At 36.4% G+C, this 25,352-nt stretch overlaps 1 protein-coding gene across 1 annotated transcript in view; it reads right to left on the bottom strand.

Moving 5' to 3' along the window:
* Nucleotides 1-10,024: 10,024 nt before the first annotated feature.
* The window catches only part of LOC149802337 (serine/threonine-protein kinase 31-like), a 73,253-nt gene continuing 57,925 nt past the window's right edge, over nucleotides 10,025-25,352 (bottom strand). Inside the window, exon 14 of the mRNA XM_089951549.1 lies at nucleotides 10,025-24,614. Coding sequence (XP_089807675.1) covers nucleotides 24,068-24,614 — 547 coding nt within the window. The 3' untranslated portion in view covers nucleotides 10,025-24,067. The remainder of the gene's footprint in view (nucleotides 24,615-25,352) is intronic.

Genomic DNA, 25,352 nt, shown 5'->3' with positions numbered 1-25,352 from the left:
AACTATAGTTCATGTTCAGGAAGTGAACCTTCCACAAGTATTGCGTCGCATGGTTATACATTGCTTGGAATCTCCACTTATGTTTCAAACGATTTTCTGCTATCGAATACTCACACGCTTGTATATCTTTCATTCCACAATCCTCAGTTGACACAATGAGAGTAATTGATAACTTCCAAAACGTTGCTGAGGCTCGGTTGAAAAACCTGGGATTCCAAGCGGTACAATCGATTAGAGATTGATTAGGGGTCATCCATTTAGTACGTACGCTTTAAATCTGGCAAAGCTTGACCACTCCCCTCCCTGTACACATGCGTACTTTTTTCCACCACCCACCTGCGTACGTACGTTTGACGCACACCCACCCCCAATTATATAGAACGGCTATATTTAATCCATGCAGAAACGATCAAGGAATAATAATATTAACGCGTTTAATAAAACAGATAGTCCACCGACGTTGAATGTTTGGCTGCACCAAAAGAAATAAGCAGCGTAACTTTAAAAAGTTTGTCTACTGTCCGCTAAAGTTCAAACGCCAACTGAACCCAGTCGAACATGTTTCACCTCTCCATTTCCTATGCGTACGTACATTATCAGTAGCTCCCCTCCATATGCAAGCGTATGCATTTGGGTTACCCGCCTCCCCCTCCATGCGTACGTACTAAATGGACATCCCCTTACAGTGATTAGTGACTCGAGCACCATCAAAAGCGGTTACGCTTTGACGAACAGTTATACTTCCATCGACAACAATGCCAGTTCAGGTTGGTAAAATCATCTATGAAATCTAGCTGATTCAATTATTGAACATGTGGCAATGGGAAGCAGATTACGGATGTGAACGAGGCCTATGCGTCAGTGGTGTATTAGGCGAAACCGATAATGTACAACGATACTATAACATTTATTAATACATTGATATCACACCTCTGTTAGTAGATAAAATTATCCGAGATTTCCAGTATTATTCGTACCCAGCTAAGTATCCTAATGAACAAAGACTAGGATTACAAGTGTACATTTCTTTGTACTGTTTTTTTAAATTAATGGCAAACTTGTGCATGATGACGACGCTAGTACCAATTACGCTGTCTGTACCAATGTTGGATTTATCAGCAATATAATCATTGCGTTGTTTATCAGCGCACGATATTTCATGGATGGAAAAAAATCGAGGCATTCTCGACGAAGTTGACGTTGTCACGACAATTATCGAACTAGCCAGATGCAGCGATGATTACGCGAGATATCCTGGTCAGTATGATATTCACAAGGATGGACCCGACCATATGCAAATCATAACCCTTATATCAAACGTCAACTTGCGTCAATTTCTTTGGTAGACCCAAAAATTCCAAGTATGCCTGCTGCGCCTGATGTTGGTGGTGCCTCTCTGATGGGTTACACCAATGATAATTATAATCATGGATTCACACACCGTCGAGGACAACTTCGTGCACCCACCAGGAATGTTTCGTTTGCGATTGATCTCAGTCATATATTTGGGTTTTGCAGATAAGTTCTCACTATTATTTTCGCAGCCAAACATACATTCATGTTTTATCGCAAGGGCAACATCAACGATATATTTGGTACGATGAGGATTTTGATGATGATGGCAACGCTGTGTTGACATACTTAACATTGTGGATGCCTGTCCTAACCCCTTCAGTCGCTGTAGAAACGCGTTTGCTAGCGTTTATCGGCTCTGGAGGCACATTATCACTATCATTTCATATACCACAGACTCGCACGAAGCCAGCGCTCAAGAGTTTTCATGGCAAACAGCTACCCAACCAGGCATTAATGCACCAAGACGTGTTCGTGGCGCTTCAAGGTATGACTCGTGTAAATGGTGGACAGTTCCGTAGTAAAATGATTTTTAACAATTTAGGAGTGCCAAAAACTATGGCCATCAGAAACCCTCCCATTAAATATTGCTTGAGCTCATAAACAATTATGTCGCACGTGCATCTCAAAGGCTGTGGTAAGTAAAGGCCATACCAACAGATACAAACAGATACAGGTACCATACTATTCTTTGGGCACATAATAATTTCCTTTTCCCCCCACGGGCATCCGTCTTTGGAACAGCTTGCTAGAGATAGCCGTCACAGCGCCTTCCACTGAAACGTGAGGACTCCATTTCTTAGCATTGACACCGTGTGCTTTTTTTAAAACCCGTTTTTAACTTGTACAAGGAGCCTTCCATCACACAGGTACATAGTTTAGCACATTGCGGCTATTCAGTGCATATGGGCCAAGCACCTAATTAGGAGATGAAGATGAAGATGAATTCTGGAGTTATATCTTTTAGAAATACGTTTATACACGAGATCCTCTTTATTTGTTCAATTCCTTTATGAAATATAAAAACAAGATACCACAAATACTGGACGCAGACGACACAGTTTTTGCTGAAATGGACTGTTCTAGAAACCAGAAAAGGACAGTCGCAGTCAGTCTGCTTGTTTACCTCAAGAGCTTCCATTTGATTTGCAACAACAGTAAGTTTGACAGTGTTAGGGACCCTGGGCGACATTTCAGGTTATAGTCGGAATATACCTCCTCGTTTGTTTTACCCCCCCCCCCCCATCGATTTCCATAAAGGAAATCTTCATTGTGAGAAAAAGTGCATATAACTTAGTTAATTCCTTCATTGATTTTTAATTTCTAAGCTGACTGTGATCAGAGTGGCCCCAACACTAGCATCTTCTGTGCCTTTCATGCTTAACGGACTTTCCATACTAACACGGCGCCATATTGCGTACACAATGGGCTAGTCTCCTTTCCGCAGACAACATTGTGACGTAGTTCATCCTATTCGGTAACTGTCGGTAACTGCCGGATAATATATTATATTACCATAATGATGAGAGTTTAGAGTTATATCTCTTTGCACACATGAACATATCAATTACACCGCTTGTTAAATCCACGTGAAAGGTAAATTTGTAGTTGTCATTATATTCCTTGCTTTATTCGACATTTTAAATATCGGAAGCAGTCGACGTAGTATTTTCCATCTAATGACATAGATGTGTAGTCGTCCATATACCCATTCGCTAAGAATGGACTTGTCCGGGAACTGGAAATGACTGGCGAGCAGTGTCGTAATTTGCACTGTTCACTTAAGTTTCGAGTGAAACGCGCAGACAATAAGGGTGTTAGGGCCCCCTGTACACACTCAGGTTTGAAATTTTAAATCAATAAATGAAATGACTAAATTCTTTTCATCTTTTATCTCATGTGTCCTTTTCGTTTTCTAAATCGTTAATGGGTACAAACAAACGGGGAGGTATATTCAGACTCGAATAAATCAATGAAAGAAATAAGTAAGTTTTGTCTTTTTTTATATCCTTGCTGCTTTTTGTTTTTAAAATCAGTAGGGGGATAACAACAAACGGAAAGGTGTGCAACTACTATATACCACGGTTTGTAGAACAATAAAATACGGTCTTTCGAGTACAAATGCGTGGACAACCTATATTGCTGGCGGTACATTTTTAGGTGAGAGAAAATGACACTAACACCGTTTGTAACCAGAAGTTTTAAGAACCAGTTGTAAACAATCTTGGACGGTGTTCGTTGCTACAGAACCGATTCAACTTGTTTATTGCTCAGAAAAGGCAAATAATGCTACTCCTCAAAGTGTGATAAATAAATATTTTTAATTTAGTAATCTGGACTAAACTTGCTCAGGCTTCGTGGTTTTGCATTAAATTAGTGTGCAGCTTCCAGTTGTATCAATACTTCCAGTACTGTATATAGTAGGCATTATAACTTAACAAGTCATCGTCAAACATAGACACGTCCCCGAAAACTGACTGCTTATTAGTATAATTTTGATTGACAGGTATCAAATTGATACGTATTACGTGAGAAGAAGAAGCTGATAATGGGAACTTCCACTTCCAAAGACGAGAAGAATATGGGTGAATTAAAAGAAATTCGCAAAATTAGCAAAGAATGTGAAAAACGCATTAAGAAGTACTCACAGTCATCCATGGGCTGTACCTGTGCCCCTTTTGCGTTACAGCCTCACTGTCTATCAAACAGACATCTGCATGTTTTTCAAAAGAAAACTGGTCTGGTCATCCTAGATCTTACCTTTGGGAAGCAGTTTATTTTCCCTAGATTATTCCAGAATGTGAACAAGCAAAACCTACGTAACAAACTGCAATTTGATGGCACAGATCTACAAGTAATGAATGTTGTTGCATTTCAGTGGAATTTAGCAGTGATCCAAGTTTTCATAAGAGATGGGGTTACACTGTTTATACTGGATTGCCTGGAACAAAAGTGTTTGGCAACATACACTATGCGCACAAAATATACTGGACTTTATGAATGTTATCTCACAAATGATCAACAATACATGCTGATCAAACCAAACTTACTCTACTGGGTCAGCCATATGAAAAGAGTTGAGCAAATGAAAACCTTGGACCTGGTGAAGCTGAATTATCACCATAGGACTGGCAACTGTATTCAACAATTTAATCAAATTAATTCTGCAGTGGCTTTCAGTCCAGAGGATTCGTCACTTTACATTGCATCCCTGCCTGATGAGAATTCCACAGCACCATCAATTACTGCCTATAGTGTAATTTGTGATGGAACAGCAGGAATTCGGAACCAAAATATTATGTTAGACAGTCTTCGTCAGGATTTTGAAGGGAAATTCATCAACCTGCAGATTGCCAGATCAAGTGGCTATCTTTTACTGTCCATGTTAGGTCAGAGCCTTGACCAAACCCATTCAGGGACACCTAGAATTTGTAAGGACTACAGAGTTACTACATACCTGATAAGTAAAAAATCATTGGTAACTTCCAAAAAGTATGAGTATATTTCTCTTACTGGCCTAAGGAACTTTGCACCAGTTATTTCTCCCAGTGGGAAATATGTTTTCCTTGATAATAAGATGATGTATGTATCCTTAGAAACTGTCATGTCACTTAAACAGATTTGCTGTGAACTCTTAACAGAACTTGTACTTCCTGAGGATGCTAACCAGCTACCGATTCCAAAGACTCTCCAGCAATTAGTAGCATTTGGTTACAGTCCAAAAGACCCAATTTCAACTTAAGACACAAAATTACATATCCATGACAGACTTTGCATTTAAGTTTTTGCTTGTTTTTGTTTATCTTCTCATTTCAAACTGAAACCTTGTTAATTATACGTGTAAATGAATTATATTGATAACATAGAACAGAGTGATGTTCTAGACTTATCTATATTGATTCAATTTTCATCATTATTAGCATAACAGTTGCTTCATTTATTGTTGACCCTATCAACCCATTAATTATTTATGCAAGAGATGGTCAAACTAACTTTGTGTTGTAAAACACGAATTCCCCCACTGCAGACATATACACTAAAAAGGCAGAGTTTAAAAATAAAAAAAAAGATATATAAATATTAAAAATATTTCAATAATTGCATGAAAATTCAATCAAATCTTGTACTGTATATATCTGGGCAGACATACATACCAAATTTCATGTCTACCAGAAATTGCTTTTGCTCATCATGCCAACATATTGTTGTCAGAAAGTGAGAGCAAACAAGCTTAAAAATGTTTTAAAATATATTTAAAAATTGCTGAAATGGCCTGAAAATGTAATCAGGTTATCAAAATATAAACAAAAATATATCAAATTTAATTTGTCTCACCCAAGTGGAATTTGCTTAATTGTGGTAACTTTATTAATGTAGAATTCCAAGTCCCAAAAAAAGTATTAAAAAAATAAGTAATTTCTTTTGTTTTAAAAATTGCTCTGATTGCCCTGAAAATCTAATTAGGTCATCTGTATATGAAAACAGTTTTTCCTATAAATTTCCATTTGTCTGCCAGAGGTGTTGTTTACAGGCTGCAAACAAAGGTTTTGTCAACCCAAGGTTGTTGTGGCCTAATTGTCAAAATATGTATTCCTTGTCAATCTCATTCACAATCTAGATGTCATAAACCTAATTACAAAGTTGTATCATACTTCAGTGAGTAATAAATATGGTCTCTGGAACAGTTACAATCAGCTAATCCGATTCAAGACCACTTCATTAGATGTTCTTATGTAAAGTTCCATACCAAATAATTTGGTTTCAGTCAATGCAGTCTTTCAAAAGCTAAACAGAAATTGAAGAATAAAGTTCAAGTTTTAGAGCAGTGCAACTCTGTACAACTTTGCCAGAAAAAAAAGTGAAAACTATAGCTTTTTGCCAATTGTCTTGAAGGGTCCCACTCATTATTTATTTGCCTGGTTATGAGAACAGACTTTCAGGGGGTCACTGCTCTGATAAAGGATGACACAGAATGCAAAAATCCAGCTCATTCAATGTCTGTTGAACAGTCCTTTGTAAAGTTAAGTTGCAGAAATCATGTTAGGAGGACAGGCAATTGGAGCCACAACTTCTAATAATAAAGTTGTAGAACACTGGAAATTGAATTCGTTCTAGGTCTCATCATTTTGAAGCTGCATGCCAAAATTGACTGAAATTTAACAATCCTTGCTAAATTGTCAGAAGGACAGACAACTCTTGTAAAGGCTGTCACAGAACACTGGAATTCAAAACTTGTTTAAGAATTCATGACGCTGCAGAAACCAAAGTATGGAGGATCTGCAATACAAGGGTGCAAATACTGTAAACGAGGTCATGTAATGCTTGAGTTTGAATCTGTGCATGTTTTGTGATTTTTTAGCATAAAGAAGGATGCAAAATTTTGCTGAAATCCAGCATCTTTCATAAAAATAATGCAGAAACAAATGTCAGGAGGATGGAGAATCAGGGACATGAATCCTGTAAATGAAGTCATGGCATGCTGGAAATTTAAATCACTCATGGTCTCATCACTATGAAGCTACATGCCAGATTTCCTTGAAACCAAAGTCTGGACAATGGGCAGTCAGAGTGTAAAACTCTAATCAGTATTAATCTGCATGCCAAATTTGGTCAAAATCGATCAATCTTTGGCAACATTAGGTTGCAGAAATGAAGATTATGTAATCAGAGATCACAATCTCTCTAAATGAAGGCACTGAAGGCACAAATTTATCTATTTCAAGGTCTCAACAACATTTATATGCATATAAAATTTATTTTATTGAAAGCTGAAAACCAATATTCCCAGAATGTCAAGGATTGCAACAAAATGACATGGAATTCTGCCCAGCAGTGTTCTAATGTCACCTAACCTAGGTTTTCTTAATATCAAATATCATTCCAAATTTGGTTTGATTCCTTCAAATTTTACTGAGCAAAGTACTGTGAGTGGTCTAAAGTGCTCGCCTTTATAGATCATATGCACAAACTTGTGAGAAAGCTTGCCAGTAGCTTTCCGTAGTGCGTGTGTGTGAGTGATTTGGATTTTTAACGTAGCTTTAAGAATTTTTCAGTCATATCTCTATGATGTCTGCAGTGTGACAGTTTATAGTGATGTCTAACACTGGGGCATCATGCCGCAGACATGTAGCATGATGTCCCACCCAGTCACATTATCCTGACACCAGGCCAACCAGTCCTAGCATTAACCTCTTAAATGCTAAGCGCCAAGCGCGGCAGCTGTTAGTACCATTTTTGTAAGTCTTTGGTATGCCTCGACCGGGGATCGAACCCTTGACCTCCCGCATCCGAGGCAGATGCTCCAACCACTAAGCCACTGGAGCGGTCTGCTTTCCGTAGTCAGTGGTTCTTCCCAGGGTTTTCCTTGGTTCTTTCTCAAACCAAATATACTGGCTGCCATGTATATTATGTGCTGAAAATTGGGTTGAACCCTTATAAAACAACAAACAGGGCACACAAGACATAAAACAATGAAAAGAACATTCATTTAAACTTTCAAAATCAAGGAACTATAATTGAATTGATAGAAAACCGAAATCAGTTATTATTTTATTTTTTTAAAAATATGTGTTCTTAAAGACTACATCAGAAGTTATCATTGTCCATCACAAGAAGCCAAATCTATTGGCTGAAAGTCATAGGCTTTGTGTAACCTTGGAAATAGAACCAGCCTTTTAACCATTATTCATGCATCACCAATTACCTTGATTATCCACTAATGGAAAGACCTAACATGAAAAGCTTGCAGACCATTTATTTAATTCCTATATTTGGTCACATGTATAATATACTGAACATGCTGAGGATATGCAATGTATAATTATAATGTTAACTTTACCAGTAATTAAACCTATCTATTCCTACTACCAACTGTTAGAATGGACCATCTGTGTGGGCTAGGAAGCAGATAACATGAAATAATCTTTATGGTCATGAACTAAACACATATAACTTGCCTATGACTGTCAAGTTTCAAATGTAGGTCACAGTGACTATTGGTTGTAACTGTGTAGTACTAACACAGCCTACATCGAATTATCAAGTTTCATAAATGAAACGTAACAGCACCCAGTAAATGAATTTTAAACAAAATTTCAATAAAAGTCAATGAAGCTTAAAACATAGGTCACAGACACCATTATCTGCAATAAGGGTGTAAAGCTTATTAAAATACATCCCCTCACAAAGTTAATTTATTTTAGGCTTCCAACCAGCATGTCAAAACTTTGTGTGGTCATAGTAAACACAAAAACTTGGCCAGTAAAGGATGAAATATAGGTTAGGACAAGCTTTTGTTGCAACAACAGTGATGTATATCATCATCAGTTTCACAATTCAAACATGAACAGTGCCCAAGAAATGAAAACAAAGAACCTTTCCCAAATTGTGAAATAATAAAATATGAGCCATAATGGCTTGCTATTGGGTGTGGGAGTGGTGCTCAACAAGATGAATCCCCTGATTGCAGGATTGTTGATTTGGGCATGAGCTAAATGCAAAAACTTAACCCAAACCCGTAAAATGTCAAATGTAGGGCACAGTGGTAATTTTTTTTTGTACAGATTTAGTGCTAAGAGATCGATACAAAAACCAAGGTTAATGATTGAAGCATTCAAGCATGAACAGTAAAGATGCAAAATTGAACCCCAGGTCACTGAAGCATGACACGAGTCAGTGACCTACTTTTATGATGAGGGTTTAATACTCCTGCCAAAAACCAAAATGGTCACAAGCTAATGCAAGAACTTAAGTCACAAAAATGTGAAATGTATGTTGCAGTGACCTTCATTTGCTGCAAGGGTGTGGTACCAAAAGAGATGCATATAATCTAGTTTGGCGATTTAAGCATAATTTTGGTTGATAAATAAATTTAAGGCACAAAATATAGGCAAAAGTCAGTGAAGCATAATATATGGGTCACTGTGACCTACTTCTGTGATGTAGGTATAGTACTTGAGCTACATCCTATCAATAACTTTCATGATTGTGGGAGTAACAGCATGTAAGCAGTTTGCCAATAAACCCAAATCTGATGCAAAAATATAACCAATAATATTCAATTAATATACATTTACAATGTAAGCCCCACCTCCCCTGGGGCTATGTTATGATGGGACCCATTCCAAACTGTTGCCAAGGACCTAGGAAGAAAGAATTGTTGAAATGCAGTGAGGCAGTACTTGTGTATAGCCTTTGGTATGTGTGGACATTGATTTAGTTTAATAGTTTCTTGAGGTTAGCAAAAAAGAAAAATGTCAACTTTAACCACAATACCAAAGTCATTAATTTCAGAATATCCAGCTACTTCATGGTACTGTTGAGGTATAAGCACATGTCAGTGTCCATTGTTCTTCTTAGAGCTGTGACTTTTGACAACGAAATCAATAGTTGCCTTTTTATTCCAAATAAAAGTCATTCACAAAGTTTGATCAAGGTATACAAGTCATTATGTACGACAATTTTTCTTCTTTCAGTCCAGGTGATATTCATCTTTGAAAGTGTTTAACCCAGGATTGATATTTTTTCTTGTCTGATCCAAACATTGGTAGACTGTGGAGAACTCTAGCTAGTGTGCAGAAACAAAAACATGAAACTGACTGATGGAGAACATGAATAATGGTATAAGTCAGACATTTTGGATGGCATATAAAAAGCACCAATGAAACATCAGTCAACAGATAAAATGTTTATTTCCGAATGCAACTTCAATGCAAATATTAGTGTTGAACGTATCTGGTAACTCAATATTCTATATAACAAATTAAGAGAGTGAACAGTACTGAAAACAGAAGAATATGGCATACTGTTAATGAATAACATGAATGACATAAAATAAAAGTGGTGGACTACTTGTCTGACAAGTTCACAATATTCACCTTTGACTTAGGGACCATACAAAAACATTTACTGAGATGACTGACAAATGGTCTTCAGATTCAGCTCCAAGCTTTTATTTAGCTTGAAGAAACTGCGATACATATTTGTTCGTAAGACGAGCCCACCTGCAAACTGCAAAGACCCAGATCTGCCATCACATAATGCACAGGCTCTGTGCAGTTTCTTAGGAGCAATTAGTAGAAAAACAACACAGACCCTGAACTGCAAGCACATTATGCTACAGCGGATCAAGATCTTTGTTGGTTGCAGTCTGACTTGACTTGTAAGCAAGTGTATACAATAACCGAATCATGCATTATGTTACCAATGGCAACAATGAAGAAGGTATGAATATGGCAAGGTTTACAAAAAATACTAGCTAGTGGACCGCATTGTCAAGTATATGCAACTTTTGATACTTTCCTGGTAAACAAGACATTGTGCTGATGTAAATATACCCCTGCCTCTATTAAATTTCCCAACCCTATTCCACAATGGAGATGAATCTCAAGTCAAGAAAGGCACATATCTCTTTTGAAAACAGTCTAAGTTAAATGTCAAGATGCACATTTTCTGATGACCATAATGTGTCTGAAGTTTTATACACTAAAATTGCAGGAATTCACAAACACAGTCATGCAATGCGTCCAGTTAGATTGTGCAATGGCACTAACACAGTCATGCAATGCATCCAGATTGTGCAATGGCACTAACACAGTCATGCAATGCATCCAGTTAGATTGTGCAATGGCACAAACTTAAGTCATGCAATGCATCCAGTCAGATTGTGCAATGGCACTAACACAGTCATGCAATGCATCCAGTTAGATTGTGCAATGGCACAAACTTAAGTCATGCAATGCATCCAGTCAGATTGTGCAATGGCACTAACAGAGCATGCAGGAGCAAGTTTTGGGGTCAATATCTGCATCTTTAGATGATGATTATACTATGTAATAAATTTCACATAATCCATAAAAAAACTAGATAAACTGGGATTAGCTGTGCTAATAAGACTGTATCATACACTGCATCAAGATGCTAGACAAGATGGCCAGTAACTCTAAACACATGACAACCACTACAGGACTGATGCTCAACCGTCTGGAAAAAATTTCAAGGAGATAAAGATAACACCATTATTTCATTTTTTTGCTGCTGACCATATCTAATATGCAGCCATTTGTGGATGCAAGTTGGTCACCTTATTCATTCAGAGCAAACTAGACAGCATGAGCTGATGTTGGTGGAACACCGATGCTGACATATCTATTTAGGAGAATTAGCGAGTTTTAATATGTTTATTATGGCAGCCATATTTGAGGTCAGACTGGTATCATTTTCATTAAGAAATAATTAGATATCATAATTAGCCTTCTAGTGAAAATGTGTTGATAAGACTTTCCATTTAGGATGAGTAGCAGCAACAAGATAGCTGTCATGGTGGCCATACTGTTGCCAAATCATTACCATTTTATGAAGTACCAACAACACATTACAAGTCTTTGGCTGAAAACAAAATATTGATATAGCTTTCCCTCTAGGTGGAGTAGTGACAAAATTTTCAAAATGGTTGCTGTGGTGGCCATACTGGATACCATATTGACTAAATGTTTACTGAAGACCAACTAGAAACCATAAAATAGCTTTCTGGTGAAAACCCTATTTTTGATACTCCTCTTCTGCAGTTAAGATTTTAAAGATGGCTGCTGTGGTGACCATACTGGACCATCTAGACATCGTAAAAATTCTGGTGAAACCCAGTTTATATGATCATACATTCATGTGGAGAAATGATAAAATTTTCAAAGATACTCGATGTCCAGGTGATACCATATTTATTTAGGATCAACTAGACATAATAAAATGTCTTCTGGTGAAAACCCTATGTCAATATGACTTCCGTTTCAGTAGGGAAGCGATAACAAGATTTTCATGATGGCCAGTGGAGGCCTTATTTCATGTCCCAATGAAACCATTTTCATTCAGAATCAACAAAACATCATAAAAAGTCCTCTTGTGAAAACATGTTGATACAACTTTCTGTTCAAGATGTGAAGCCATAACGAGATTTTCAAAAAATGGCTGCTGTGTTGGACATAAGATCAGCAACACTTTCTTGAAGTATTTGTTGTTTGTTTTAATGCTATTTTTTCAGCACAACTGATTTTACATGGTGGTCAGTATATTTGGCAGATCAAGAGACCAGGAAGAACCATGATCCCATTGGAAGATACTGGAAAACGTTCTCATAAATGTTGTCTGAGCGAGGAACTGAACCAACGGAAACAGTGGTGAGATTTGAGTGATCTGTAAAGGCAAGTGTCTTAGACCACATGGCCACATGAGACCCTCACTTTCATTTTAAAACCAAGCAGATATCATAAATGTCTTTCAGTGAAAACCCCATATTCAAATATGAGCATCCATTCAGAAGGAGTGTCAATAATAAGATTTTCAAAATGGCTGCTCCAGTGGAACCATTTTAATATATGAACAACATGATGCCATAAGAAGTCTTCTGGTGAAAACCCCATCTTGATATGTCTTTCCATTCAGGAAGAGTAGTGCTTACAAGATGGCCACCACAGTAGTATCATTTTAGTTTAGGTCCAAGTGGACATCATAAAAAGTCTTTTGATGACCCCCCCCCCCCACCCCTTTGTTGATTTGAGCATCCAATTAGGAGAAGTAGCATTTACAATTTTTCAATGATTGCTGCTATGGCAGCAATACTGGTTGGCTGAGCAACACCATTTTTATTTATGATCCACTCAGCATCAAGAAGTCTTCTGGCAAAAAAACCCATGTCAATATCACTTTTCATTCAGGAAGAGTAGCAATATTAAGAATTTTGGAATCGCTTTGACGGTAACCATACTGGATGTCAGATCAGAACAAAATTTATTTGGGACCATCTAGTCATCATAAAAATTCATCATTTGGGACCATCTAGTCATCATAAGAAGTCAGTCATTTGGGGCCATCTAGTCCTTGTGAGAAGTCTAGTCATTTGGGTCTGTCTAGTCCTCATGAGAAGTCCAGTCATCTGGTTCCATCTAGTCATCATAAGAGGTCCAGTCATTTGGGACCATCTAGTCATCATATGTAGTAGTCATTTGGGACCATCTAGTCCTCGTAAGAAATCTAGTCATTTGGGACCATCTAGTCATCATAAGAAGTCTAGTCATTTGGGACCATCTAGTCATCATAAGAAGTCAAGTCATTTGGGACCATCTAGTCATCATAAGAAGTAATCATTTAGGACCATCTAATCATCATAAGAAGTCTAGTCATTTGGGACCATCTAGTCATCATAAGAAGTCAAGTCATCTGGGACCATCTGGTCATCACAAGAAGTCTTTAAGTGAAAAGCAGATGCTGATATGACCATTCATTCAGAAGGGAAAGGGATAACAAGGTTTTCAAGATGGCTGCTGTAGCGGCACTATCTGATACCTGGGCAGTACCATTTTCATTCAGAATGAACTAGATCTTCAGAAGACTACCAGATGTGTGTACAATAAAGTTTCATGGTAATCATCCAAGTAATTTCTGAAAAGTAATGATAACAAATCTGTACTAACAGACTGACATACAGCAGAACATGCGATGTCTGATGATGGACAATGGATGACAGACAACAGACCATCGCATAAGCTCTGGTTTACTGCCAGATAAACTAAGAATTGTGTAAGGAAAGTAATTTGTTAATATTTGCATCTTGAGATAATGACCATAATATTTATCAAGTTTTATGTCAATCCATCAAAAACTGCATGAAAAGTTAAAGTTCACAAGTGCCAGACATAAGGATGGGCATGAGGGATATAAAGAAAGAAATGGACAAACTTGTTTCTTGCTTTCCTAAAAATGGAAAGAAATTTGATGACTCTGTAGGCAGGTCATACTGCAGAGACAAAACAGAAGTTACAGAATTGTCTGATAGAATCTTGACAAGGTGACAGATGTGATTTTGTTCATCTCAGTGTTTAATGTGTGTAAAGTTAGAAATCCTAGAGGGTTGAAAACTTCTTCATCCTCCAGCCAATACAATTGTGAATCGGGGTGGCAATATGGAGTGTAACAGTTGCAGAATGCAACTTCAAACCATTTTAATCAGCATCTTCAAAACACCATAAAAAAAGAAACAACAACTTTGGAAAGAAAAATGTTCTACTACTGAAGAACTTCTACAACAATGTTCAGTAAAAAGCAATATAGTACATACAACAATATTTCCATGAAAATTGTTCAATGCTGTGACACGAATTTTTAAAAAAATCAGACATCTTGGGAACTTACACAATGCACAATATAAAATTAAAAAAAGACACTCATCGCACTTGAGCTAAATAAAATAAAGCAAGATAAAATGTGCCAATTTTTTCTACAGCACAGTTTATAAGATCCTTACATCATTCTCACAAATACTCAATATGCAAGGCTAGTGGACGAAAATCATTCTCACAAATACTCAATGTGCAAGGCTAGTGGACGAAAATCATTCTCACAAATACTCAATGTGCAGGGCTAGTGTACAAACATTCTCACAAGTACTCAATATGCAAGGCTAGTGGACGAAAATCATTCTCACAAGTACTCAATGTGCAGGTATGGTGCAAAAATGTCAATCTCACAAATACTCAATGTGCAGGGCTAGTGTACAAACATTCTCACAAATACTCAATATGCAAGGCTAGTGTACAAACATCATTCTCACAAATACTCAATATGCAAGGCTAGTGTACAAACATCATTCTCACAAGTACTCAATATGCAAGGCTAGTGTACAAACATCATTCTCACAAGTACTCAGTATGCAAGGCTAGTGTACAAACATCATTCTCACAAATACTCAATATGCAAGGCTAGTGTACAAACATTATTCTCACAAATACTCAATATGCAAGGCTAGTGTACAAAAATCATTCTCACAAATACTCAATATGCAAGGCTAGTGTACAAAAATCATTCTCACGAATACTCAATGTGCAGGGCTAGTGTACAAACATCATTCTCACAAATACTCAATATGCAAGGCTAGTGTACAAAAATCATTCTCACAAATACTCAATGTGCAGGGCTAGTGTACAAAAAGCATTCTCACTAATACTCGGTATGCAGGGCTTGTGTACAAAAATCATTCTCACTAATACTCAGTGTGCAGGTATGGTGCACAAAAGTCAATCTCACTAATACTCATTATGCAGGACCAGTGTACAAATGTCATTCTCACAAGTACTCAATGTGCAGGTCGAGTTTACAAAAATCATTCTCACTAATACTCAGTATGCAGGACCAGTGTACAAAAATCACCCACTAATATTCTATATGCAGATAGTGTACAATGTATAAAAATCATTCTCACTAACACTCAGTATACAGGACCAGTGTACAAAAATCACCCACTAATATTCTATATGCAGATAGTGTACAAAAATCATTCTTACTAATACTCAGTATGCAGGACCAGTGTACAAAAATCACCCACTAATATTCTATATGCAGATAGTGTACAAAAATCATTCTCACTAATACTCAGTATGCAGGACCAGTGTACAAAAATCATTCTCACTAATACTCAGTATGCAGGACCAGTGTACAAATGTCATTCTCACTAATATTCTATATGCAGATAGTGTACAAAAATCATTCTCACTAATACTCAGTATGCAGGACCAGTGTACAAATGTCATTCTCACTAATACTCAGTATGCAGGACCAGTGTACAAATGTCATTCTCACTAATACTCAGTATGCAGGACCAGTGTACAAATGTCATTCTCACTAATATTCTATATGCAGATAGTGTACAAAAATCATTCTCACTAATACTCAGTATGCAGGACCAGTGTACAAATGTCATTCTCACTAATACTCAGTATGCAGGACCAGTGTACAAATGTCATTCTCACTAATACTCAATATGCAGATAGTGTACAAAAATGATTCTCACTAATACTCAATATGCAGGATGAATGTACACAATCATTCTCCAGGTGCATATCGAGGAACCACAAAACCTGCTTCTGTGTATAACAATATTTGAGGAAATGTATTTTGATATCAAGAAATGCATGCGATAGGAATGCATACAACAAGAAGGCAATGGCTTTTGTATTAATCCAACATTAAAAGCAATGAAGTAAAACATGACCTTGACTACAAGGCCAAAAAGTAAAGTAAGCATTTTCCATAATGAATTGTCGTAGCTTCAAGATTCTTTCCAAGTATGAAGAAAAGCCATCGAGGGGTTTAGGAAACATATGCAAATGAATAAAACATTACCAAAATGCTAACACAAATTTCCTATGACTTCACCTTACCCCCAAGGTCAATGGATCTATTGAAAATGTAGCAGAATGAATTGCTTTAGGTTCATAATCATTCTTTCTAAGAATGAACAAATTCTGTCAAGAGCTTTATATAACATAAGCAAATGAATGAAATAACCAAATATGTTAATGTAAATTCTGACTGTGACCTTGACCCCAAAATACATAAATGGGTTTAGTATATATTGGTAAATAAAAAAACTTGAACCAAAACCTTTATGCAGAATCTGTTACAATGGTGTTCCGTACCACAAGGTCTAAGGGGGGAGTGAGCATGTTGAAGAATGAACCGTCTAATTCATGCCAAAAAAGATGAGAATCCATCAAGAGTTTAGGAAAAACTGCAGATAAAGAACTTTAACCAAAACCTTAATAGGCTGTTGAAATGCCCATACCAGAGCTGGAAAACTGACAGCTATGTCTCAGTTCCTAATAATACAATGCATTTGATAAATACAAAAATAAATTTTTTCCCATTAGGTAAATAATAAGACTGTAATGTGATTTGAAACAAGAGTTCCTCAAAGGGACTAATGCTCTACTGGTAAAAAAAAATGTCCAGGAATTTAAGATAGGACCATTTCTTCCTGTTAACTGTCAAGTATTGAGACCATCTAAGATATTCTTCAGCAGTAAATTTTTTTTCAAATTAGCTACTTTGGTGGACATACTGGATGTCAGACTGGTGTTTTATGGCACAGCAACACAAGTAGGTTATTTAGTGCCGAGGCAACTGGAATAAATTGCCTTCCAAGGACACACCATGGCAGCTGGCCCATGCTGTTCTGATGGTAGTGCACACCTTTTTGGTTTGGGAGTCCAGCACACTAACCAATGAGCCACCCGAGTCCATAAAGTCTTTTGATCAAAACCCAATTCTGACATAACTTTCTATCTTTGAGTAGTATCAAGATTTTCAAGATGGCAGCTGTAGCAACCACATTGGATATCAGATCAGTACAATATTTTTTACAAATGAACTAGACTCCATAAGAAGTCTTTTAGTGAAAATCTTATGTTGACAAGACGATCTATTCAGGTGGAATAGCAATAACAAGATTTTCAAGATGGCCATGGGGGTTCTTATATTGTATATCCATTGAGTACCTTTTTTCCTTTGTATCAACTAGGCACCTTAAGAGGTCTTCTGATGAAAACCCCATGTTGATTTCACTTTCCGTTTTACAAGTACCAATAACAAAGTTTTCAAGATGGCAGCCATGTTGTTTGTTAGATCAGCATCATCTTTAAGGAGGAGTAGTTGTTACAATTGTTTTCAAGATGGCTGCTGTGGTTGCAATATTGGATGCTTCAGAAGCACTATTTAATTTAGGACCAACTAGATCAAGCATGTGCAAACTGTGACCTGGTTTTATCTGCCTTATTACATAACAGAGTGTGGCTTTAAAAATCATTTGTCTGGCCTGCACCTGGAGGAACTTGCACATGTCTGAATTAGATCCTGGGATGAATGTATATGTCAAGTTTCATGGCAATTCTCAAATTAATTTAGAAGGAGTAGCAATTTCTTGTGCTAATGGAGGAGCATAAGTCAAACAAGAAAAGACAGGCCATTGCATAATCCCTTCTGATCTATGACCACTTGAGCTAACAATTCCACTGAAACCATCTTAAATGCAAAGAAATATATCATTCCTGTATTTCATGAATTGATACATGGATGATGTAACTATTCCAGATTACCAATTAAAACACATTCTATTTTTAATCCTTCCCTGAGCAATTATCATAACAACTGTATTTTCCTAGAAAGATACCCATGAAAATAATTATCTGTGCAATCAACAAATTCAGAATAAATCTCTATGTATATCAATCATGTGCAACTTCCTCCAGGGCATGGGCTGATTAAATGACTTTTGAAGACACACCCTACGATGTAAAAAAGCATGGGAAAAAACCAGGTTGCAAGCTAGATCTGGAGAGAAGGCCAAATATGTAAGGTTGCATATGCTTGATATATCTTAAACTTACAATCCACATATGAACATAACAACATGCCAACACAATCACTTTTTACTTTATTAGTACAGGAGTTATCTTGGATATAATTGATTTTATACTTTATATGTACATGAGTTATGGTGGATATAATCGCTGATTGGTGAATAAAAGCATTCAATTAAACACTTTAGATTCTGAACGAGAATGAATAATCTCACTGTTTGTACAAAAACTAGTTTTTTAAATTATTTCCAAAATTTTGTTAGTCAGGCAGTCCAACTACATGCCAAGTTACATTAACTGTCACTGGACTATCTTAAAATTCACTATCCTGTTTGTCAGTGAAAGAGATTTTAATGTCTGTAATAAAATGACAAGTTTCAGACTGAGCTATGCTGAAATTATGTTGAAATAATCATAGAAAATACTGATAAATGGTTCCTGTAATATGCAGATGGCAGTAAGTTAATTTGAAAACTAATTTATAGGGTTCATGTTTCCTGCATACACCACTCTACCGTAAATGACCCAAAGTTTGACATCCCAAATAAGCACACAAATTATAATGCATACACACCACAGACACATACATTAGAACTTTCAACAAATTTTTGATAAAATAATCCAAAATAAAACAAAGATTTGTATTTAACAATTACCTAGCCAGATGGGAAATGGACTGGAAAATGTAGCCAGCCTGAGAGAAGTCACTAGCCATGCAACAGATTAGTTCCAATGCTGGAAACTAAAGATGTCCAGAGATGACTTGAAAAGTTAACAAAATGAAAATAGCAGACAAGCAGCCAATGCACACAAAAACAGTCCTACATTCACCTATACATGCAGAACAAAAAGTGTGTACTGGTCATACATGTCTTCCTTATTAGAAACATTACTTGCAAGCTTTGTTATTGGATGAATTGTATTGTACACATTATTAATAAAAGTGAAATCGCAGTGTTTGCAGTGCTGGAAAACAGTGTTTGTAGCTAGATCCATTCACAGATATCTGGGAAGCTGAGCATTAAGTTGTTCCATTTTGTTCTGCAGCCTTCAGAAATCTCCTTAATGGGGAAGTGCAGTATGTTTTCTTCTCAAGTTTGAGGAAGGACTGTGGTCCTGTCATTGACTTCAGCACTACAGTGAGAATATTGAACACTGCAAGATTACAAAAATGAAACCAGCCCTACACCATGTGCATGCAAAACTCAGAGATCTGCTGACATGAGCATTGCATATATGTAGAAAAAGACAAGATAACACAAAAAGTTGCTCTTTAAAATACAAGCAAATATCACAAGGGTCAATCAAAACCATGCCTGCTTATTTTCTGCTTCTTTCATAATTAGAGAATGTTAATTATGCAAATTCCACAGCTGCCGAAACCATCAAAAGCAGTTATATTGTATAAGGAAACAAGTAACACCTAATTGTAATTTAATAATCAACATCAAAATTTTAAGTCTGCTTCAGATTTTTATTGGCCGAACAGTTTCTAAATTAGAAATATGAAATAAAGTAAGACTTAGGAGGGGAAAAAACATTCATACAGGGTTCTTGCATGCCAGTGTATACAGCAGGAATGGGCTGGACAAGTGATTTTTAAAGCCACCCCTATGATGTAAATTAATGGATAATCACGGGGATGCAGGCAGGATTTTGTCCACCCCAGGCAATATAAATAAATTTGTCCCAGAAAAGTACCTTTATCATATACTTTGCAAATGTTTTGCTTTGAATCATTACAAAAGCTGTTTACAAGTTACACCCATTGTACACATGTATGCCTATTGAAAATATTATAAACTACCGTGTCATACTCAAACTAATATATGTATATATATACACACACACACACTTGCATGAATTATTAAAAAAATAGTATACTGCATGCTACTATTGAAAAAATGGCAACATATATTACTGAAGATGATCACAATCACAAGTTTCTACTATGATTAGCATGTTTATTTGCATTGAAAAAGATTTAGCTGAACAAACAGCTGTGATTAGTCAAAGACATAAATGAATGAAAATAATGCAAGATTAGTAACTAAAACACAAGTGACTAATACAGCATGCACATAATATGCAGGTCTGATAGTTAGTATCTATTTTTAAACATGCTTCAAAAACTCATTAGTAAATGAATTTGGGAGTACAATGAAACTTGTCCACAATGGACAGCAAAAGGACAATAAAAGCAATTGAAGTAAATGACGCTGATCTGGCCAATTCAATGGTAGGATTCAAACCAGCACCCGTTTTGGTCCAGAGTCTGGCATGCTGACCACTGAGCTGTTGCAGCTCCAACAGTCACCTCATATGACTTGCAAGAGAGTGCATTGGGCCTATTTAATACAGCCTATTCATATTCAGTAGAGTTCCCTCCCCTGGTGAATACTTGTCATATCAAGGTCTCTTATAATAATTTTTGTTTCTTCCAAGTCCAGAGAAACAGTTTTTAGCATTAAGGATATTTTATTATTTGTGTAAATTGTGTATACATTAATGTAAATACACATTTTCAATTGCCAATATCCATGAAATCCATTCAAAATGTTTTTGGGTGCCATATATTTGTTCAATGATACTTATTATAAGGGCTTCATGATAACCCTGCATCTAGTTCACATTGGCTAAAAGATAGCAAAATTCCCCATTAAAACTACATCTCACCTGCCTTCCACAATACATTTTTCTTTGTTCCACAAATTTACATGGTTTATGATGTCCACACTCCTTAAGCAACCATATTTGCAACAAAATATTCTTTAATTCTGCCACATTGGCTCTTCCCCAAACTGCATATGCATTTCAGTTTCATCCTGAACTGCATAAGCATTTCAGTTTTATCCTAAACTGCACAAGCCATTCTGCGTTACCAGTTTTTACATTAAGAAAATCTCGATAATGCGCTGCATGTTATTAAATTTACATACTTATATATTTACAAACTGATAATATCAACAATAAAATGAAACAATTCAACAATAACATGAAAACTAGACTTGTCAAATTAACATGGATCCCAATGATACATGACAATAATGGGAACAGACAGGGTCTATATTAGAACTGAAAATATTGGTGGAGAATTCCCCCACCACACCCTTGAAACAAAATAGGTGGCGATTTTTTAAACATTGGAGAAATTTATAAAAAAAAACAACAAAAAAACCCCCCAAAATAAAATAAAGGAAGGGACTTGTGCTCTACTGTCTGAAAATTTACAGGAATTCAAGATATGACCATTTCTTCTTTTTAACTGCTGAATATCAAAACCATCTCTAATATTCATGAGTGATATCATTTTCAAATTAGCCATTATGACTGCCATACTGGATGTATGATCGGCACAATTTTCATTTAGGCAAACTGAACACCACTGACGAAAATCCAAAGTTGACCATCCAGGCAGGAGAATTAGTGACAAGATTTTCAATATGTTCATTGTGCCAGCCATATTGGATGTCAGATGGATATCATTTTCATTCATGACCAAATAGATATCATAATTAGTCAATATATCTTTTCATTTAAGAGGAGTAGCAATAAACATTTTCAAGATGGCTGTCGTGGTGGCCATACTGGATGTCAGATTTGCACCATTTTCATGTAGTACCAACTACAATACCCCAAGAAATCTACTGGTGAAAACCAAATGCTGACAAGAATTTCCACCCAGGGGAAGTAGAGATAAGAATTTCAATATGACAGCACCATTAACAAGAAGTCTTTTAGTGAAATTCCCATGCTAATATTACTTTCTATTTCTTCAGAGTTGCAATAACAAGATTTTCAGGATAGTTACTATTGTGGTCATACAAGTTTCATGGCAATCCTCAAAGTAGTTTAAAAGTAGTAGCGATAGCAAAATTGTTTTAAGGGATGGATGGATGCAGGATGAAAGACAACAGCCAACCCATAAGCTCTTCTGATCTGTGACCTGTAGAACTAATGATGCACAATTTTCACATGACTTTTGAGTAATTGGAGTGAATCCTGCAATCTACAATAGACCTTGTAAAGCTGACTGTTCATTGAATGTTTGCAAAGTCATAAGTAAAATCTGGATATAAGTGCACACATGACTTAAGCTCGTTATAAACTGACAACCCATTAATTCTGAAGCAAAATAAGAGCATAAATGTGTGATCAACAACAAAACAATTCCTAAGCATTATTCTTCTGAAGCTATTTTCCTCCTAATTTTGTGATCTGTATAATTATTAATGTATTTACTTTGTTCCAAGTTTGTCTGCTTGGTATCCAAAGTATAATCAACCAAATTTATATAATATGCCTCTAAGTTGAATAGCTAAGAATAAAACAGAAAACTTCATTAATGAAAAAAAGAAAGCATATATGCAGTATTTTCTTATGGATATGTGACTCGGTGAATCTCCAATAAATGTAATAAATCCCCTTTTAAATGTGTAAAAATTGCACAGATAAGTGACTGTGTACCTAGGGAAACTTGTAATATTCAATATTAAAAACTCGTGCTGATCATGTAAGCTTTTGATTAAAAAACCAACAAAATCAAGGATTTACACTTATATGTAGTTTCCAAATACAAACTGCAGAGACCAAAATCTGACTTCACATAATGCACTGGAAATCTGGGTCTATGCTGATTGTTAGGATTATTCAGTAATAATAATAATAATCATGAGGACTTTGTATAGCACCTAATCTTTAAAAGCTCTAAGCGCTTTACAACATTAGACAACACCTATAACATAAAAAAACATATAATGATGATTACAAAAAACAAACACCATGAAATTAGAAAACATAAAAAAACATGCTGAAAATATTTAAGGTAGGAAACATTATTAGGTCTTTAAGTTTGTTCTTGCAGTCAAAATCAGTGAATTTTAAGTAAAACAAATGACCACTGGTGATTTGCTGATGCATTGTACGATTGCAGACCAGAGTTTGTGTTGTTTAAAGTTTGACAGGACTTACAGGCAAGTATATACAGTACTTAAATGACATTTAGCAATTCAGCAATGAGATGAGTTCATCCCCTGAATTATTTTTAAAATCCTTTAAGTAGCTGCATTTTTCAAGGTTGCAAATGGCAGAGATATAATTTTTGGTACTGAATGGTAATGCAGTTTAGATTCATACAGTTAAGTATCGCTGTTGTACTATATGACTGATATCCATGTGTCAATAATACCATACACAGTCCAAAGATTTGAACCTTATCCCAAAAAAATATATCATGAACCCACATTTATTGAAACATTAGCAGTCTATTCATAATGTACTCATGTAAAACTGGCACCATTAAAAAACTGAAAATCCTCTTTACGTAAATGCCATAGCAGGAAATCACCTTCTGCATGAAAGTCCTGGAGAAATCATTGTGTACCCTTATTTTCCAGATGTTTACAATATCTGACTGTGTGAACAGTTTCATATTAATGAGACAAGGCTATATCAACAATGTCAGTAAAATATGAACAAAGTAAGTGAAGAATTAATGATGTGAGTAAAAATGCAAAGTTGATGGCTTGAAGTTACTGACTCTCAATGCTTTGAGTTAAGTTGAAGATGGCTCCAGTACCTTGATTGTTCGAGTTATCTGCCTCTGGTGATGGAGATGGAGCTGCCTGACGGGAAGTGTCTGCTGAACTGGATTCTGGCATTGAGAAGTACTGTGTACTAATGGATGTGGAGTCATTGGGAAGCACGTTGATGGAAGAACTGCCATGAGGGTCCAAACATTGTACAACACTGAAATTAGCACTACCAGTAGTCACACTTCCTGCTGAATTGTCATTGTCTCTCACTGGCTCGAATAAATGATTTTTATCAATGTAGGTTCCCTCTATTCCAGAGTTATCAAGATTCTGGTCAATTTGTTCTGCCTCTATTCCTTTCCATTCTCCAATTGGCATTTCAATATCCGGCTGTGAGACATGCTCTGCCCTACTGGTCTCCTCAACAACAGTGTCAAGGGGAGAGTCATTTCTGCTACTACCAGACGTAGACTTCGATGCTGTGGTCCAAGATGAATCATCTTCATCATCTACCTCTTCCTCTTCTACTACATCCTCCTGGACCCTAAAAGTGGAAACAAATCAAGTTAAATTAAGCTTCTAAAACATGTTTATTCACTTCATCAAGGCCAAATAAATATGGTTCAAATAAAGTGACCCTAACATCTGACCTTCTGACCATAAAATCAACATATCTCTTTCGTACCTGAAGTGAAAGTCCTCCACTAACTCTGGTTAAGGTATGTCATCTTGCAGTAAAGTGTTATACAAATACCATTTTTATTCTTTCAATGACCTCCCCTTTTGTCCCCAAAGTCAATAAGTTTCTTTCTTACTGAACATAAGTCATCCAAGAACTTTGTGGAAGGTGTATTGTCAAGAAATGAAATCTGCTCAAAAACCATTTTTCATTATTCAGTCAATGATTCTGGCCTTTGACCCATATGACCCCAACAGCTTGAGGATTCTTCATTACCCCAAGTCTTTGACCCATATGACCCCAACAGCTTGAGGATTCTTCATTACCCCAAGTGCAAGCCTTCCACAAGGTTAAGCCATGTGATATGGAATTAATGTTTTGCAGAAACTATTTTTATTCTTTCAGTCAGTGGCCTTGCCATTTGACCTTTAGCCACCAAATCGATAGGTTTCTTCCTTACCACAAGCAGAAGTCATTCATAAAGTGTGCTAACAGTGGACCTTGGAGAAATCAAAGTTACTGCCCAGAAACCACATTTCTTAGTTGAATCAAAGTAAACACGACCTTTGGATCCCCATATCCAGAGCATTTTACCCAAGTACA

The sequence above is a fragment of the Sinohyriopsis cumingii genome, chromosome 3, assembly GCF_028554795.1.
Source record: "Sinohyriopsis cumingii isolate HCF-2022 chromosome 3, ASM2855479v2, whole genome shotgun sequence".
Lineage (NCBI taxonomy): Eukaryota > Metazoa > Mollusca > Bivalvia > Unionida > Unionidae > Sinohyriopsis > Sinohyriopsis cumingii.
The sequence above is the reverse complement of the archived record's forward strand: the minus strand, read 5'-3'. Positions and strand labels throughout refer to the sequence as shown.